Here is a 19,521-nt window from a genome sequence, read left to right as displayed (position 1 = left end):
TAAATAGTTGAACATTTTGCAACACATCCTATGTTTTGCCATAATTAATGAAAAAACGAGCGTAATGAGAAATTTTACTTTATTTCCTCATCTCTATGTTTCAGATAAACGCAGATAATCTTATCCTGTTTCTGCAACCAGATCTGTGTTTCTACAGCCGCGTCGTATTGTCTTGGCAGGATGTGCTCTCGAAAGGTAACGCGTCAAATTAATAATATTTAAGAGCTTCAGTAGGCATCGCCGTTAATTGTTCTGTGAGACCTAATACATAATACATCGTGTGAGAACTCTAAAATAACAGCTGGGAGGTGACCGTGACGGTTGCGAAGCCGCAAAAATATTTGTTTACACGTGGCTGACAAACGTGTCGAGCGAAATATCTAGCAGTTATACGAGATCACGTAAATAGGAAAGGAAATGAGAGAAAACAGATGGGAGATGTACTTCCAGTTTATAATAATGTCTCGAAAAGTTTCTATCCGTGATTGACGCGAAGTTAAATTAAACTCCCTCTTGCTTGTTAAGAGAATTTAATTTTAAAAGTTTTCTCTTAATAACATTAATCTATTTTAATTGCTTCTAAATTTGATTTTAAATACATTGTACTTTTAGTGTGCTTATATAATAGTATATATGTATATATGTATTCATTTCTAGTAAAAGAGAAATAAAGCAAACGAATGTTCTTGATCTCAAATACGATTCGATTTCAAGTCAAATCGGCTTGACCTTAATCTTAATCACAAGGCAAAATTTATAGTAATCAACACGGACACTTTAACACATTGCAAATTTATTCGGATATTAAAATTAAGTTAAATCTTTAAGAGTACTTCAAAATAGAGAACTTACGTGTAAATTTTAAATTTTTGAACAGTCAAAGATAAGAACATTTAGGTAATCGCAGATAAAAATATTACTTCTTTTCTCGTTAACGGTCAGTAACTTTTGGTCGCACCTTATCGAATTAGTTTTTTACATCGTCTAATTAATATTTCCACGCTCTAGAAACTCGCCAGTATTCTTTTTTTTACGTAACTCCTCCAGTATTGCGCTATATTATTCTACATTGTATTATATGTCGGAAGTAATAACTCGCAAACGTGCAAATACGTGCGTTAAACGTTGATTAGATTCGCGGATAGCCTCGCTGAAAGATCGTTTATAGACATAATTAAGTAACTTTCCTTTCGAAGCAACGCTTGAGCAATGCAATAATTCGCGCGTATCCGCCTCATCGCGCCTTTTAACTATTCGACAAGGTAAAAGATATCGGGACTTATCGGCGCGATCAGATTCTTGAAGCATTATCGATATCGATTTATCGTAGCTCGCTCTCATTGATAAAAGTATCGTATCTTGTAGCTATCTTACGAACATACGAAATTATTCGCTTTGTTCCATTCCCTCTGCAGATCGAGTTATCTCTTTTAACGATTTTTGATATCAGCAAACGGGTTTTCGTCGATCAACGAGATGGACAGGGTATAAGTATTCATACCTGCAAATGAGATAATCCGATCGGCGGATTATTACTGCACTTGTGCACTGCTGCAGGATCGAAAATACAGTCGACCGTACATGTCGTATATGTCGACGATCAAGAATGGAAAGCCGTCCGAAATCAGTCCGGACGTTGGTAAAGATCGGCCGGTGGATGTAAAGCGAATTAATTTGCCGCTTTCTTAAAAAAGAATGTGTGTGGCACAATAATTATTGCATCGCGGCGCATCGGTGCGTCGGATTGACCGTGTTCGCCGCGCGCATCGCGTGCATCGGTCGGCTGGTCGCCGCGCCGGCCGGCTGCAGGCCGTCTTTTTCCCCATTCGTTTTTCCTAATGAGCGCGCGCCGGTTACGCTTGACGTGCGTATATATGTACACGTAAACATCTCGCATCTCGTCGAGAAGGAAGCAATTTGCAGGTAAAAGCGGTCAATCGAGATGAGACCGAGAGCTGGCGAGGAAGCCGCGACGCGAAGCCGCGCCTGGCTCGCCTGCCCGGCCTACCCACCTTGCCTATCTTGCGTGATTACCTATCCGACGTACGTAAGTCAACAACCTTTAATTCTCACAGGCAACGAACTATACGTGCGCTAAACGTAGCGTTCATCTCGATTTTGCGTGTCTTCAGATACAAGCCGGTGCTCATTTAATTCTCAGAACGTCCCTCTCGCTTTCAATGAGCTTCCTCCGCCTCCATTCATGTGCCTGCAAGCTTAATTAAAATCTTAAGCGAGTAATATAATTTAAAAATTCATATAGTTCAGCTTGAATACGAGGCACTTCGGATTCCTTTATTGCGAAGAGATATCTTTTTAATTAAACAAGTTTAAGAGTAATAATTTAGGTAATAAGTTTTAATTTTAATTAATTTTTAAATTTTTGTATTCATTAAAATGAATTCCGTACATTGCGCAATTATTTCCATAATTTATTTGTAATGAATGTGATTGACACCGATTTAAAAAACGTTTAAAAAAATTGATCGTTTAAAAAATATATGTTAATATTTTATTAATGGGTTTTAATAGATTTTAAACATTTTAGTTATATTTGCAAAACTTTTATATATTTATTTACATCAAAAATTCAACTTGGTTCTTCACATCGCTAGTTTTTACGCGATTGCTTTGTATGTGTTAATGCTTATCATTCTTTGCTAAAAGAATGCCCAGCTAAAAATAATTCTTTTATCATTCATTAAATATCTAAGAGTTTTAAAATTTGCACAATTATTTCTTTATTTCACATAAATATTTCAAAACAGTGAATAACAAAATAATGATATATAAGAAAAAAAGAGAAAATATAATAAAAGATTTATTTGCTTATTACATAAATAGATAGCAGAACAAATGCACTGTTCGGTACTCATATTCGTGTCTTAAACTTGAAGCGAAAGATGTACAGAAACGCGCATAAATTGGAATTGTGCTCTACATTTATGTAACTCATTCTCAACGATTGCAAAACGTGACAGCGAGTTGTCTCTACGGCATTCACTTCTCAGAAGAAGTTACGTCCGTGTTAACGGCCTAACAAAATTGCAAAGAGAACGTAATCTGCCTATCAGTTTTGCCAATTAACATTACAATAAATCTATCCGAGCGCGCGTATTTGCGATAAAAAAAAAGAAATGCATAATTTATGAACGTTTCTTTGCGACGGAATCGCAATCCGAATAATTACGCGTGTAACGCGTGTGCGCCACTGTAAATGTAGATCAGCGATTAGTTTATCGTAAGACTTATTTGTCGGTGCACATTATCGTTGACGTTTTTTTTATGCGCATATCTAATCACTATTGATTTTTGCAAGAAATGCACGGATAGAGCGAAGGGATCCACATTCACCATGGTCGATCGTGAAACGATACAAAATTGCGAAATTTATCGCACGTCATATAATGAGCTCAAATCATTATTCCGTCGATAAACAAATCGTCGTTAGATATCCAAATATATCCCCTCGTAATGTTAGCTATCTGAAAAAATATTTTAAAACGGAGTAGTATCACATCGGTGCGGAAATAGTTTTGCGTCGTGAAGACATTACTAAAGATATGTATTACTTGAAATATCTGAGAAATATTTAAATAATATTATAAATTATGCCGCATGAACTGAATAATCAGAATAATGTTTATGCAAATGATTGTATTATAATATGCATATATAAGCGCGGTCGCAAAATGATTTCTTTCTTTACCGTATTAATCGCGCTGATGTAACCTCGTCTTAATTATTTTAGCACGTCGAACAATTTCCCGCGCTCGGGATGGACGCGTGCTATTTATTATCTACCGATTATCAGCATTAGTCAGGATAATTCGGACGTGGCAAACGCGATACGCCAAATATTTAGAGCGGTCGAGCGGCGCTTTAATTGCGGTCGCAACTCACTTGCGTCGCGTGTACGCTCATAAAGGAAGAAGCCCTCGGGGTGTTGAACCAGAAACTGCGTCGTACTTGACTAGAACGAGATGTATGTAACACAAATTATACGAACATTAGTTATCCGATCGGGTGGTAATCTTATACGCTCGTGAGTGTTACACTTCGCTCAAGCGTAAAATAATATTTTTTTAACAATCTTGCAAGAAATTGTCTCGTAAAATCTCATATACCTACATTTTTCTTCCCGCCCTAATAGAAATGGGAAAGATAAAAAAATTAACTTACGTGAGTATTTAATTTCCTACGATTAAAGAAACAAATAAAATAATTATTGGGGAACAGGTCTTTTCCCGTTTAATAAATATTTGGATGTTGCGGGAGCGAGAATGGTGAAAAAATACGCGGGCGCGTTGCTAATGGTAGAGATGAAGACGCGTGAGCATCCTGGCCGCGATCCTTTCAAGATCCATCGGTTCCTCGTTTTAATTTTCTTCGCGGCTTGATTTCACCCTCACTGCGATCTCGACACCAATCCGAAGTATCAACCCCCCCCCCCCCAAGAGCGGAGCAGCGGAGGTTTCTGACTGCGACGGGACCCACCCCAACGTGGTCTCTCAAGAAGTGTAAAGTCTCGGCATCCTCGGCTTAAAAAATTGATCCGATATCGCGCCGCAATCCGATATTGGTTCCGCAATCCCATGGGGACTGAAAGGGACAATGCCGCGAGACGAAATACGAAGAAGGGAGGAGGGGTTCGTGTCGACGAGAAAAGGAGAAAGAGTATTATATATAAACGGGATTTTTCTTCGCGTAAACGAGATTTTGTAGTAACTTACGATAATTTACTCCGCGTAAACGAGTGATATATCGTAAGTTACTACAGAAGTAACGCTCGCGTAAACGTAGTAACATATACACACACTATCTGTCACGTACTACGTTTACGCGAGCGTTACTTCTGTAGTAAGGGCCAAAGCTGACGCGAGACACTACCGTGTCTCTTGATTGCACGAACTTTCTCTCGTATGTTTTTATATATTTTACGTATTAAGTGATGTGTCTATGAGTAGCAGCCTATTAGCTGTCACCTATTAATGTCGCGTTTTCTACTTGGAGTTCCGTTGATATTATCGCACGACGGTAATTAACGACTGTTTGGTAATTAATCGTTGTAAATTAAAAATCGCTGCAAAATCATTTGTTGCAAGAATACACCGAATCTTTTCCTTTCGCGCGTTAACGATCTTCTTAAAACATTAGCGCACTTTCATCCGTTTAATCTCCGTTGGAGACGAATAATATTATTTAAGATAAGATAAAAGCACAGCTGCGTGTTAATTTCGCGATCAGTAAATATGTTGTGTTCCAATCGGACCAATGGAAACTTTCATCCCTGGCTACTTTACGCCGTTGTAAATATGTATGTTCCGTGTTGCCTCGTATAAATCGAGATAACAGGCTGCTGTTTTTAATTTGGCCCGAAGAATGCTTTCTCTGACACTTGCGTGACATTGACACGTGGGAGAAGAGCGCGATATTTGATCCCAATCGATCGTAAGAAGAGATCGAGCGCGAACAAAAACAAACTGCTGAGCCATATGATATGGTATAAATAGGATTTATGTAACAGCGCATATGTAATTTCTCGTATACTTAACGAGCGGCAGTTGCAAATAATCTCGTAGCATAAATGTTTTGACTTTGCGTGCGTTTTCTGCGCGACACACTGAAACAGGCATCAGATAAACCGCAGCGCGGTTTTATTAATTTAATTTTTAATTTTTTACGACAATGAAACGCTAATTATTAAATAACAATAAGTGAATTCTAACACTGTATTAAAATTTTATCTGAGAACTTGTATTAAAGGTCGAGGCACACTGTTTAAATATTTAATGTAGGAATAAGAAACGAAACTAAATCAATTTTTACAAAAAAATGTACACAAGAACGAAAGCAAATTTATATTTTTTTGCCAAAAAAAATTGTATCATTTCAAGATGGAAATTATATTCAGAATTGAGAGGTTCTAATAAATCATGAAGAAGCTAAATCAATTTTTACAAAATATATTTTTACGAAAGCGAATAACTTTATCGACTACTTTTCTCGACAAAGAAAATCGCTGCTTGTCATTTCAATATGGAGCCGTTATTGAGAATTGACAGATTCTAGTAAGTCGTGAAAAGCTTAATCGATTTTTACAAAAAGTATTTTTACGGAAAGGATTTTTTATTGACTACTTTTCTTGACAAAAAAAATTGCTGATTGTCATATTTCAACAGGGAACCGTTGTTGAGAATAGGGAGATTCTAATAATTCGTATTTCTTCATATTTCTGGAGTATCAATTCATAATCACTGTCGAAGAGAGTGAGACTCTCAACTTTCGATGTCTGCGGGCGCATCGGCGCCATATGTTAGCGTGTAAAAGCCGTTGGTCTATTCTCGCAAAAATCGACCAATAAAAAGGTAACTCGTCGACCTTCGATATAGTCTACGCTTCGCGGCGACTGGTTCTCCATCTCTCTTCCACTGCTACCAGGTCTCTCTACCTTCTCTCTCTGTCTCTGTCTCTCTCAGCTGATTTTCTTCTCTCTCTTTCTCTCTTTGCGCTCTGTCTACGTATGTGTATGTATGTACGCCGCTCTGCCAACTTTCACGTATCATAATATACAGTAAAAGAATGTGGTTTCCCTTTCAAATTACAAAATATGCCACGAGCGTGCAGTTCAGTACACTTCCTTTTCTTTAATTTCGTTTTTTTTTCTAAATGTTATCTCGATAAGTTTTTAGATTTTTTTTTTCAATCGCCTACTTTTGAAAGTAACGCGCAATTGACAGTAACAATAGATATTTCCAAATCAGATATTAAGTAAATGAAAAAGATTTGAAATAATCAAATATATTAATCCCAAAAATGACAGAAATGTCAGTACTAGCAATGTGAATGGGAGCAAGATATACTTAGATTATATATAGTTTTTACCTCATAATTATAAATATATGATATTATAATGCATTTTAACATATGCTAAAAAAGCAAATATTATTTTTCATATTTTTTGTCTTCCTTCAGAGAGAAAATATGGCCTCCCGTTATCAACCTTTACATTTACATTGGGAGAGCTGTAGTCGATATCCCTATGTCGGCAGAATAAGGAGAGGATAATCGTGTTAACTATGTTGACTATATTTATCAATTTGTGAAGAAAAGATTTCTGCAACTGCATTCTCTTTCAAGAATTCGTTTAAAAATAGATCTCCTTTGTGCTTATACTTTTTCTGGCTACAGTTTTTTTTAAACAGCTTTCTGTGAAGTTTGTTGTAAAAATTTATTTTTATAAAAAATATCGGAATTTCGCGTTTACGTTGTCTCTATCGTTGAGTCTCTGTATTCTTACGTTTCTTTTTTTCAATTTAAAATTCAAACCCTTCTCCAGTATCTTTTTACGCCTTTATTCGATCGAAAGTGTAGTACATCCTGTTGACAAGCGGAACATGGCGATCTAAAGGTTTAGACTGGAAAGGACAGCGCCTGGGACTGAAACCTTGATTGAAATATTACATTGCCACGGCGCGCACAATCGGTGCGTAGTTTTATTATTAAAGAAGGACTTGACCCAGATTTTATCGGTAAGAAAAAAAAAGGATACCTAGACGATCCATCCTGACTGTCTATCTGACGTCTTCGTCAGAGCGACGCGTTATTGCCGCCGGCGACGATTTGTATCATCTTTCATGTTATTAATTTAGACAAGAGGGATGGATTTATGTGGGTTGCGACAAACTGGGTCAGGGACACGGGTTTGCATACGCGTGATGTGCGCGCTAGGCAGGTCATCCGGATTCATATATCCATGCTCGGCGATGAATGATACATGTAATATGCTTTATTTATTACAGATAAACAATCGTTTTCTAGCAAGACCAAATTAATAATTTACACTGCTTAAACATCTTATATGTTTCACAAATACGATCAATTACGTGCGAGTTGCGTTGTGAGCGGTAATTTGTTCATACACAATATAATCGGCGAAGTAAATATGTAAAGTGCATACGCGTGAATTAAAACGCGTATAAACTTCAAGCGACTATTATTATATCTTTTTTTCTCCACTTTCTTGGGTCGTATAATCCTTCGAATACTCGGCAGAGGAAAAGGAGGTAAAATTATTATGTAAATTATTATGTAAAATATATAGAATATCGTGTCTTACAAATTTTAAACGTTTTATTCATAATAAAAACAGTAAAAAAATATTTTTAACCTAATTAGCGAACATTTCGTGATCAACAGGTTCCCTTAGGGGAGTTCCCTCTTTTTTACTGCGACGTACTGCAGCTGCCATTGTGTATGTAGCCACCCTTTAACGTGATCTCATTGTCAGTATACGAGAACGTCTCGGACAGCTGCGAAGCAACGCCACTTGTCCGGTAGGTAAAACGGCTCGAAGACGTGCGGGAAGGGACTGTCCCATCCCGTGACCCTTTGAACCGGCGCTTCCAGGTACAGGAAACACTCCGCCTGCATAATGATTTGACAACGCTCCGTCAGGGCGACTCAGTGACTCACAATTAGTCCGCGATTAGCCCGGATTAGTTTTACAGCCTTTCCGTCGCGCGCGCAACCGACTTTCTAATTTATAAGAACCGATCGGTCGGTATCGATTAATCGCCGGCAACAAATGCGGATTTGAGAAACAAGACCGGCTAATCGGCCACCGTTAAAAACCGGTTTAGAGGACTATTACGCGTGTAACATTACCATCCCGCGCGTCATTCTATAGCTCGGGCGTCGAAGACTTCCGACTTGGGCACCAATTCGCAACGCGCTACATTAGGGTCACGCTAATAAAATCTGGCTGTTAGGTATCTGATTTGCGTTAGGTATAATCTTTCCGTTTGCGCAATCCGAATATTCATTATTGCCGCGAAGAGTCCGAGGGCTCGACGCCGACGGTGTGGACCTTACCTGGACGGTCGCGGCTATTTCCGCCCCAAATCCATTCGTCATCGGCGCTTCGTGGGCGATGATGACGCGTCCGGTTTTCTTCACCGACTGCAACATTCGAATACACGATATCACCGCATATACGGTAATTTATTATCGGTCGCCGGCTGGCGGGTTTAATTCGCGCGTGATTTACGTCTCGTCCCACATTTGCGGTACAATAATAACTTCACATGCACGGCCGATGCGCTAAGCGGGCGCATTAACGACGGCACGATGACGGCACGCGGGCCGTTTTGTAACGGCTATCAAATACGGGTCTACGACGTGATCGACGTTGGAGAAATACACGCCGGGAACGACTGGCGCGATCAGGATATACGTAGGCACACCTGTGCCTCCATGTACGCGTGTATATGTGTGTGTGTCCGTCCTGTTGTAAATCATTGACAAAGGTAGCTAGATAAGCGTGACTGAATACGCTGGATACAGGTTCCTATGACATTTTCGACTCAAACCGTCCTTCCCGGCAACTTTCAGGAGTTACAATCTTTCGTTACGGATACACCCCACAGAAAGCCTACATCTCTATATTTATCGGATTGATATTTATGAGTTTCTGTATGTCCATTATTAACCTTTATTAACGGCCGCTTTGCTGTCACGATAAACGTTTGAATTATTGCCCACCTTCCTCGTAATGTTCGATCCCTTTCAAACGCCTAAGGAGAATTAACAATTAACGTTAATTAACTTCGCGTTTATGTTTAAAGGAATAAAGTCGACAACGCTATTAATTGTATCACTCCCTTTTACTTTTAATTATTTGTAATAGATATTAAGAGAAAAACACTTTTATTATATGTAATCTAGTTTGACGTAATGCATTATGCAATACTATGCGGCTTGTTAAATCTTTTAAAAAAGCTGAGCTTTTTTTCTTGGTTGTTAGTAAGAAAAAGTACCAACTGCTATTGAAGACTAAACATTCTAATTGAAGCGATTTGAATTAATAATTAACCGCGCTAATTCAGTGTTTCATAATTTTTGTGTTCATGAGTTGTCTGTTTTTAACGAACTTAATCGATATATGTTATTCTTCCTGCTTCGTGCAAGCCGGAGGCGGTTTCTCGCCGAAGCGACGCATCAGAATTTTGTTTTGCGCGAGCAGTTCATCTCGTTGCGAAACCGTGCGGCGTTTCGCAGGCAGGCATGTCGGAGAGTAGACAAGACGGCGAATCCGCGACTGTATCGAAATTGCGGCGAAACGGGTTTTCAATTACGATCACCTCGTCATGTGTGTGTGTGCGCGCGCGCGCGCGTGTGTGTACATATAATATAGCGGCGGTTTGCGAGCCGCGAGTGGATACCGCGGTACGATCGAGCATATCATTAAGCGACCAGCGATCGATTAGCATAAATCAGCGCGATATTAGCGTCTATGGAAATCCGTATGCTATCGTAATCTGACAGGGCATGCGAGCGGTCGACTTCGCTAGACATCACGACCGCTTCTCGTTTTTGCTACGGCGGCGCATCCGCCAGCCGCCTCTCTGCCGTCGGCGACACGACACAGGACGTCACGTCACGTTGCTCGTCGGGCAAGATCGAATCGCGGCATCGAGTGCTCGACTCCTCGTGCGACTGTGGGCTACACGCGCGACGATGAATCCTCGCGTGGTCGAGAAGAAAGGCGAGGATGGACGGGCGGGTCTGCTTTTCGCGCTATCCCGATGATGTTCCGCGATGTTTCACACAGAAAGAAAGAATATTCTTGATTTAAAAACGTCTTTAATTTCAACGTGGAAATCTTGGAATGAGATTATATTGCGTTAATCGAAGAAAACTTGCTTGATTAATAATAAAGTCATATTTTATATAGTTCAAAAAAATTGAAATAAATATAAATACAAATGGTGCGAAAGGCACTTTAATTGCAGCTCTCGTGCAATTGCCCGGCAATTCTCTACGTCGAAATGTGCGTTTCGGCGTTCACGGTGACGACGCGTTTGTCTCACCAAACGTCTCGGAGCTTTGAATTAAATTCCGGAACCGGAGCAGGAAGGAGATTCCGCGCGATCTCTCGGCCCTTGAAATTCGGCGTCAATGGGGAACGAGCAACGAAAAAAAAAAAAAAAACGCGAGCGAGAAGGGTATACACATCTCTCTCTCTCTCTCTCTGTCTCTCAAGGAAACGGCCGGAATAACGACAGCCGTTATTGCCCACCTTGCACACGAGTTCCGCGTCCCAAGGTAGAATGGAGACGAGGTCTATCACCTCGCAGGACGCGCCAAGTTTCTTCTGGACCAGGTCGGCCACCTCCAGCAGTACGTGCACCTGAGTGCCCCAGCCCACGAGTGTCACGGCGTCACCTATGCGACAAAAGAACCACAGATGCATTCATGTGTACGCGAGTATCAAGGATTAATCGCTCTGGACGTCTATATATATATATATATATATAAACTACCTATACGATAAAAGCGCGCGTTTCCTCTCGCGTATCCTGTTTCAGGACCGGTCACATCGGACGAGATCGCCGCTCCGCTCTGGCGATATAATGGAAGGACGCGATCACACTCTCGGTAAATTATATTTACCTCTCGCGCTCGAGAGTGCGAATAGTTACTTTCTACGACTTCAAACAACGCCTTCCGAGGCATTATTTTCGTTGGACGGCGCACGTTCCGCGGTGGATATAATGTAAAGGTAAAGAGCGAAGAACCGGTCGTTACGCTCTGAACATTTCTCCGAAGAATGACTCTACAACCGCAAATATTTATTCATAGTGCATAATCATTTCCACGTAGCCCAAAGATCCAAGAACTTCTAATAATACTAATTATAAATACGTCACATAAAAAACGAGAACTCGCAGGTGGAAACTCTCAATCAATGTCGTTAAAATCGGATTAATGAAATACTGTCAATTATCGCTATTATAATAGTTTTGAAGGCCAAGAAAAAGCAGCAATTTTTATTAAGTTATATAAAGCAAAAAACGTATAGAATATATACTTCTTCATACAAATTGCATGTATAAATTACGCATATAAATTACGTATTCAAAAAGTATCGTACACAAATTATCCATTCACGATATTGGTGCTGTCCAAACAATGTCAAATATTTAAGTATCCGATTATTTTCTCTTCCCAAATTTTCTCTTGTTTATCCTTTTCTTTCTCTGCATACATTATTGTACTTATTTTTCATTCTGTGTGTTATCCATTTGTTATCCTAGTTATTTGGATAATCCTACTAAAAAGGGACTTATATCCCGTTAAATAAATAAATAAATTTCTGAACTGACCGCTTCTTACAATCTCGGCCTTGCCGATTTCGATTTTGTAATGTCCCATAGGCACCTCGTCGACCGCTGTACGATAAAGAACTTTAGGCTCGAATATGATACAGGGATCCGGCTCGTCGATGCAGCTCAGCAGGAGACCCTTCGCGTGCGTCGCTCCACGAGGCACGACGATCTAAAAAAGAAAAAGAAAGATGAGCTCGTTCAAAAACGTGAATCGCATCCTCCGTGATCCCTCTCGCGATAATTGACAGCTCTTCGACAAGCTCAAAACAAGCGTGAAATCGATCGACTCCAGGTCGTCGATATTACGCCGTTCCTCTCGTAATCACGGTGTACAAACAACGGCGGTCGCACGCATTAGTGTGCGGGCAAAACTTTCTTCATGCATACGTAGATCGTATACCCCGTACAATATTCATGGAATTTGTTGAGGAAAGTTGTGAGCTCACGACTCTACGGTTGACGCGGGACATAGCGAGGGCTATACCCGAAGAATGTTCCTGACAATAAAAATTCGGCGGCGAAGCTCACCTCGCCAAACCATTCGATCAGGTAAACGCGTCGATTTTTGGAAATGAGATCCTACGTCCCAATCGTCACGTAGCCGTTACGCGTCACGAGCTCTCTCGTGGAGCGGTATAGACCTTGTTGTTCAGCATTGTAGCAATAGCCGTCAGATGTTTACAAATACTGAGGCGCGGCCTTTTACGACCTTATTACGAAATCGCTTATCTCGATAAGGAACTTGTCTTTTCGCTCGGCTATTAAGAGAGGTACCTAAGATTAGCCTTAAGACACACTCAAGAGGAGCCGAGCCGTTCTGCGTGTTACGTTCGATTGTTCGATAAATAAAATAAAAAAAAAAGTTGAGATGAAAATTTCTACTAACCTTCAAGCCGGGAGTGTGTGCGAAATAGGCTTCAGGGCTCTGAGAGTGATAAAGACCGCCGTGCCCGACGGCTCCGCAAGGCGCACGAATCGTAAGTTTGCCGCAGTCAAACATATTGCCGCTTCGATACCTCATCTTGGCCGCTTCGTTTACTAACTATAAGGGAAAGGTATACACACACAGAGTTTCGTTAATAGTCTGAGGTAATTAATATTTACCTATTTAATAATTTGCGTGACGAACGAAATACACATTCCGTGTTATTTAATCCGATCCGCTCGCGAAGTTTTCAAGCTATAGAAAAAGAAAGTTTTCACGCTCCCTACATTTTTAAGCAAATTTCTATTTTTATAGTTTTGTTTATACTTTTTCATTCTTTGAATAATTAAATCTTGTTAAATCTTTGAATCTCCTCTTACATTCTCGATATAAAATTATTATAAAATGATATTATTATAAAATAATAATTATCAATCGATCTATGTTATATTCATATGTACTGGTTGAATAATGTGGCACCTGATCGAAAGCGGGAAATATGTAGTCCGCAAATTGTATTTCGGCAATCGCCGATATTCCCGCGTTAGCTAAACCGATTCCGAAGCCGGCAATTCCTTGCTCGCAGAGAGGCGTGTTGAAGACACGATCGGCACCGAAACGTTTCTTCAAGTCCATCGTGCAACGAAAGACACCTCCGAATGCCACGTCCTCGCCGAACACCACTAAAATTAAAAAAAAAAAAAAAAAAGAACCGTTAGCAATACTTCTTATTTAAAAAAAATGCAAATATTGTTAAAGATTAAGTTAAAGTTTTAAAATTTTCAATGAGAAATTTAGGTTCTCGTGTAATTCTATTGATCTTTTAGATAGTTTAAATAATTTTCTCGAGAGTTTAATTAATATTCTGAATTTTTCGAAAGTATTGAAAAATTGACAATATATTATTAAATTAAACATAGAACAAAATGCTTTAATACATTTACTTAATATGTATATAGGTGCATATCCTAATTAAAGGAACACAAGTGTAACAAAATCCTTACCTGAACGTGGATCGTTTTCCAATGCGATACTAAGTCCATGATTTATGGCTTGATACATATTCAGCTTTTGTGTCTCACCTGAAAGCACGACTCTTTTACGTAATCACATGAATAATGTTTAAGCGTAAAGTAACTTTAAAATGAGTAAAACCTAATAGACTGGTGCAATAATTGAATTAAAAAACAATTTCTTGGGGATTTTGTAGGAAATTTGAAAATCTTTAGAAAAGGACACACAAATTCCATAAAATATAATGTGTAATAAAATCTATAATAAAAACCTGAATCACTTTTGTTATGACGTTATCTCGAACGTATTTCAAAACGATAATTCTCATTATAGCAAGCATGACAAAAAATCATTAATTATCGTTGCGTTATATCCGTCAGTTTAATTTATGTTAAAACCGAATTCATTCTTGACTTACTATTGACTTAATATATTCTTGCATATGAAAGAAAGACGATCACCTTCGACAGAGATACGAATATTTTAATCCGTATATCTGAATACTCGAATATGTTTAGAATTTAAATTTGTTTTGTTTTTTACTTTCATGGAAGGAAATATATAGGTAATCAATTTATTCGAAAAAGAGAGAGGGACGATGAGGAAGCAAACGGGGAAGAAGAGAGTCTCGATAAACTCTCGAGTTTCGATAGACCTAAATAATCTCTTTATTCTTACTTGCTGTAAATTCTTTTTATCACACTATTTTTTTATTATGCCAATTTAAATACATGTTAAATTACATTCTGAATTTTAAACTCATCACACTTGCTTACGTATAAGCGCATCTTTAAATCAACTAACTGATGAGTAAAACTGCTTTTATCAATCGCCACATCGCCTCGCATATGTACATACATACACTGACCGGCAGGAATCAGGCAGAATGCCTGGACATTTCGATATGTATAATAATTATAATATGACACGTATATGTATTAGAGTCGTATACATATATGTCCCGTATGTATAGTATATGTCCAGGCATTCTGCCGGTTAAGTATATGTACACGTGTGCTGCTGCTGTTGATTTCCTATACGTGAATTCATCAGGACTTGGCGCAGAAGATTCTTCTGGAAAATGATTAACATGTCCGAGTGGCATCCACTTACCGACGATCTCACGCGGCTTCTTACACGGGAAATACGTAAAGTGCGCCTCTCTGACATGGCACTGATGAGTGGCGGAATAAGCGGAAATCTCGCCACAGCTCAAAAGCAGCTTCTTTCCAGTATGCCGCAGTCTCGCGCTCAACTTGCCGAGCATCATTTCTCTCTCTTTCTCCCTCTCTCTATCTATCTATCTATCTAGTTCTCTCTCTCGTTTCGGCTCGTCCGAGCAGCAAACCATTCGCCAAGAGGTCGTCGCGAATGGTCTTACGTCTTATCTCTATTTTGCACACAATATCGATATTCCACGGAGGTTCTCTCGACCCCACGTGGGATTTCGAAAGAGCCTCCAGTCGAGGTCGAGCGAGAGTGCGCGCTCGCGCGCGCACACACGCCCGTGATCGGCGATCGGCGTGATCGAACGATCGGACGATCGACGCGTTGCTGATCGTAGACGCGCGAACGAAAACTGGTTTCTCACGATGTACATACAACATGGAGCCTCGGGAACGCGAGCGTGACTCGACCGAAAAGGGGATAAGAATTTTCCCGGAGTGGGAGAGCAGGGGAATCGCGATAAGTCGCTGACGACATTTAGTAATATGCTTTATCGCTCGGTGTGCGACATATATGGTGTGCGATAAGTTCGGAGTTGACTTTGATTTTCCGATTTAATCTCGGATCTCGAGCGACGCTTGACGTCAACTCGGCGGCGCGGTCAGAGGGAAGGCGAGCACTTTGAAATCATTTAAACGCGTTGTCATAAAACATTGGCCGTCTCAAAAGAATTTGTTTTTTTCGCATCGCGTTTCGTCGACCGCGCCGCGCCGATCCAATGGCAGATTCCAACGACTGGACGATTGACAAAAACGGTAAATAACTATTTACGTCGACATAAACGAATGAGAATAAATAAATGTCATATTTTTTTATTTGATTCTCGCGCAATTTTTGTGTTTTGTGCAGCTCGCGTGCAACGAAATCGGAATAATTTCTTTCTATGCGGCGCCTTCGTTCATTTTCCCGACCGATGGTTACGAAGAGCACTTCTAAAGGTATCGTGTTTCACCAGCAGGCGATCTACTTTAACGACTGTAGATTTAAATTAATGAACTGTCAAAAGTACCGACAGGAACCTATTACCTACGATCGATGAAACCCCGCGGCGTGAGACCAGACCGCAGTCTGCAGCCACGGTCGCGATCCTCGGCGGGATCGGCGGGAGATCATCAACTGGGTGCGCGCTAGGCGCGTGCACGTCGTCGGCCATTACAGATTCGTTCTCACAGACGCGTCGTTGTGACTTCGAGGTGCGTTTTTTTGACAAGTATCCCGTAACGCGTGGGAACTAAGGGCATCGTCGAGACCGATCGAACGAACATCCGGATCCCGTTGAACATGGACATGGACAGATCGAGCAACGGCGAGTACAAGTATCAGAGGGACGATGATGCCGACGATAAACCCAGGTCGTTGGACGAGTCTGAGGAGAAAGACGACCAGCAGGTCGACAAGGCCGGCGAGTACATGCACGAGCTCTTGCAGGAGAAGATCGACCTGGACGCCCAGAAATGGCCCAACGCAATCCGCTTGCTGGACCAAGGTGAGTTGACCCGAGATAACCCCCAAGTAAATATATGTACTTTTTCGCCGACAGATGATCTCGGATCTCGGAGACGAGTCTCCGTCGCGTTCGCGACGAGAAACCGCCGCGATGTCCGTGGACCGTGATTTTCAATGAAATTGGATTGAGTGCGCGCGATCCTGGGTCAGTAGAGTTTTATGATGCAACAAAATTCAGCTTGAAGGCAATATGGTCCGTTTGAATTTTATTGGGAGATAATTTTAGATCAATTATATCAATTCCTCAAAATTCTTCCGTCCTCGGTTAATTTTAGATATCTGGGTTGTTGAAGGGTCTGTTATCTTCTGTTTAGTTTGATTTCTGATATAGATAATTTACATCCAACACCAAGCGTAACTGTAGGGATCGCTTTGGATTTTATTCCAATCATTTTGATACGTATCATTGATGCAAGTATAAAGAAGGAAAAAAGAATAAATTAGTTGTTAACAAAACTGTTTTTAACAAAAGGAGGAATATTTCTTTAATTCTTTTGAAATTCCAGATACACATATATGCGCCATTAAATTTAAATTCAGGACTAAAGTTTAAAACAAAAAAAAAAAAAGGAAAAATAAAAAACTAAGAATTTTTTAATTTTTTTTGTGAACATTTTTTTTGCATATGTCTAATGGTTCGTATAAGTACTACAATAGTTATTTGTGTAACAAGTGCGGGAAGATGGAAATTCACGGGTGCGGAGTGGACGCACGAGCCGAAGGCAAGTGCGATCATCGCACCCGTGAATTTTCAACTTCACGCACGTGTTACACACCCTATTTTATATTACAAGTGCGTGGAAAGTGGTTTATCACGCGCGTGTCATGCGCGTAATGTGCCACTTTCCACGAACTTGTAATATAAAACGGTGTGTAACACGTGTGTTAAGTTGAAAATTGGACGTGCGGGTGATCCACTTCGCACGTCCAATTTCCATCTTACAGCACTTGTTACACAAATAACTATTAATGGTGCATATAAGTATCACCATTCACATTATCTCTTTGACTTTTTTTCAATATGTTTTAGCATAAGAGTAAATATTGATTTATAGAACTAAAAACAAAAAAGTTTCCTAGATTAATATTATCTTGAAAGGTTAAAGAATATAATAGAAATATTTCTCATAGATGCCCTGCGTGTATGTCTATTGAGATAAAAAATTAATGTAATAAATATGAAAATACATTAAATTAAGATTTAATATAATAAATTATAACTACTTTGTTACACTCGCGTGTTTTATAGAGATACAAAAAACGGAAACTATGCGAAGACCAATGAGAGAGTCGAAATATGTGGATATTTACCGTGAAAAGCATGTTCGTGTCTCTGTCAAAGTTTTGATACCTATCCGCGAACATCCTAAGGTAAGTATCGCTATCTACAGCAATCTGAATTACAAATAAATTTGAGATGAATTTGGGTTATGTTTTGCCTGTTGTAGTTTAATTTCGTTGGGAAATTGCTGGGCCCGAAAGGCAATTCCATGAAACGGCTGCAAGAAGAGACAATGTGTAAGATGGCAGTGTTAGGCAGAGGATCGATGAAAGATAAACAGAAAGTAGGTGACAAAGGAATAATCTTACTTTCTTTTTTACTCTTTATTCTGAAAAAAGAATTGACGCATATTTTCCGGGTGGATCTTTTAATCTCAGGAAGAAGAACTTCGTGCTTCCTTGAATTTGAAATATGCACATCTTTCCGACGATCTACATGTGGAGATTACGGCTATTGCCCCACCGGCGGAAGCTTACGCTCGCATTGCTTTTGCGCTCGCCGAAGTACGGAAATACTTGATTCCCGATAACAATGATAATATACGTCAAGAACAGATGCGCGAAATGGAGATGACCATGACTGACGATCCTGTCTCTAATGATCGGAGAGGACCTTCAATGAGAGGACCTTCGAATCTTGGCGTTGGTAATGTACCGAGACCCGCTGCAAGACAGGCATTACCTAGAGGAACGTCTAGAGGTTGGTTACATCTCTATTATAAAAATTATATGATATGTAAAAGTATGCAAAAGATTAAAAAATGTTGCGATCTATTTGATATTTGTTATTATAAACTTTTGTTGAATGTGGCGGATGTTTATTATATCGCGATAAATGTACTTAAATCTTTTGTGTATACACAAGATATTAAAATGTACATATTAAAAAAATATGTATATATTTGAGTTATGTATATATAAAAGATATATGTGAATTGCTTATTTTTTTTTAGCTATTCTTCCTCCACCACCTGTAAATCGTGGGCCACCTAATCGACCTGCACCGTCGAAATCGAAGGTGTTCTCAATATTGGATCGTGCAAGGGCTGCTATGGATCAAAGTTATAAGTGAGTCTACATTATACACATAATATAACAAAATCGCTTTATGAAAATTGAATATGTTGAGCATTCGAATTTTTTCGTTTTTGTAGCTATGATACCCAGACTCCTCCGCCAGCGAACCGGACTGGATCGCATCATGATTACGATTATCACGGATCATCAGGTAGTAACGCTCGATACGGCGATCGTTACCCATCGAATTCTGGGTATGTATTATAAATTATAATGTTAATTTATGATAATAAAAATAAAATAGGAAATAATATAAAGTGAAAAATAAGGTTCTCATATATATATATATATATATATATATATATATATATATATATATAT

At 39.5% G+C, this 19,521-nt stretch overlaps 2 protein-coding genes across 6 annotated transcripts in view; one reads left to right on the top strand and one right to left on the bottom strand.

Moving 5' to 3' along the window:
* Positions 1-8,108: 8,108 nt before the first annotated feature.
* LOC112462822 (2-oxoisovalerate dehydrogenase subunit beta, mitochondrial) lies at positions 8,109-15,720 on the bottom strand. The gene is made up of 8 exons (XM_025028869.1): positions 15,223-15,720; positions 14,100-14,177; positions 13,576-13,778; positions 13,057-13,212; positions 12,168-12,339; positions 11,081-11,226; positions 8,875-8,961; positions 8,109-8,427 (listed from the first exon to the last, which is right to left on the bottom strand). Exons 1-8 carry the CDS (start codon positions 15,377-15,379, stop codon positions 8,287-8,289), a joined length of 1,140 nt encoding a protein of 379 aa, XP_024884637.1. The 5' UTR covers positions 15,380-15,720; the 3' UTR covers positions 8,109-8,286.
* Positions 15,721-15,832: 112 nt separating this feature from the next.
* LOC112462821 (KH domain-containing, RNA-binding, signal transduction-associated protein 3-like) overlaps positions 15,833-19,521 on the top strand; it is a 7,426-nt gene continuing 3,737 nt past the window's right edge. For 3 of the 5 annotated variants that reach the window (XM_025028867.1, XM_025028863.1, XM_025028864.1), the window contains exons 1-6: positions 16,618-16,822; positions 18,092-18,213; positions 18,291-18,407; positions 18,502-18,823; positions 19,077-19,191; positions 19,278-19,394. In XM_025028867.1, coding sequence (XP_024884635.1) covers positions 16,618-16,822; positions 18,092-18,213; positions 18,291-18,407; positions 18,502-18,823; positions 19,077-19,191; positions 19,278-19,394 — 998 coding nt within the window. Of the gene's footprint in view, positions 16,092-16,185; positions 16,823-18,091; positions 18,214-18,290; positions 18,408-18,501; positions 18,824-19,076; positions 19,192-19,277; positions 19,395-19,521 lie in introns of those variants that run through there. The other 2 variants (XM_025028866.1, XM_025028865.1) reach the window with 2 other exon arrangements.

Source organism: Temnothorax curvispinosus, unplaced genomic scaffold (genome assembly GCF_003070985.1).
Source record: "Temnothorax curvispinosus isolate PA1 unplaced genomic scaffold, ASM307098v1 QBEX01012806.1, whole genome shotgun sequence".
In the NCBI taxonomy this organism is placed as follows: domain Eukaryota; kingdom Metazoa; phylum Arthropoda; class Insecta; order Hymenoptera; family Formicidae; genus Temnothorax; species Temnothorax curvispinosus.
Note: the sequence above shows the minus strand (reverse complement) of the source record. Positions and strands in the feature narration are given on the sequence as shown.

What these genes read in the sequence shown, in the direction of transcription:
- LOC112462822 (XM_025028869.1), bottom strand. Translation starts at nt 15,379, where the DNA reads ATGATGCTCGGCAAGTTGAGCGCGAGACTGCGGCATACTGGAAAGAAG. An exon ending in CACACACTCCCGGCTTGAAG is followed by an intron (nt 12,340 to 13,056) that starts GTTAGTAGAAAT and finishes TTTCTTTTTTAG; the next exon opens with ATCGTCGTGCCTCGTGGAGC. An exon ending in AAATAGCCGCGACCGTCCAG is followed by an intron (nt 8,428 to 8,874) that starts GTAAGGTCCACA and finishes ATCATTATGCAG; the next exon opens with GCGGAGTGTTTCCTGTACCT.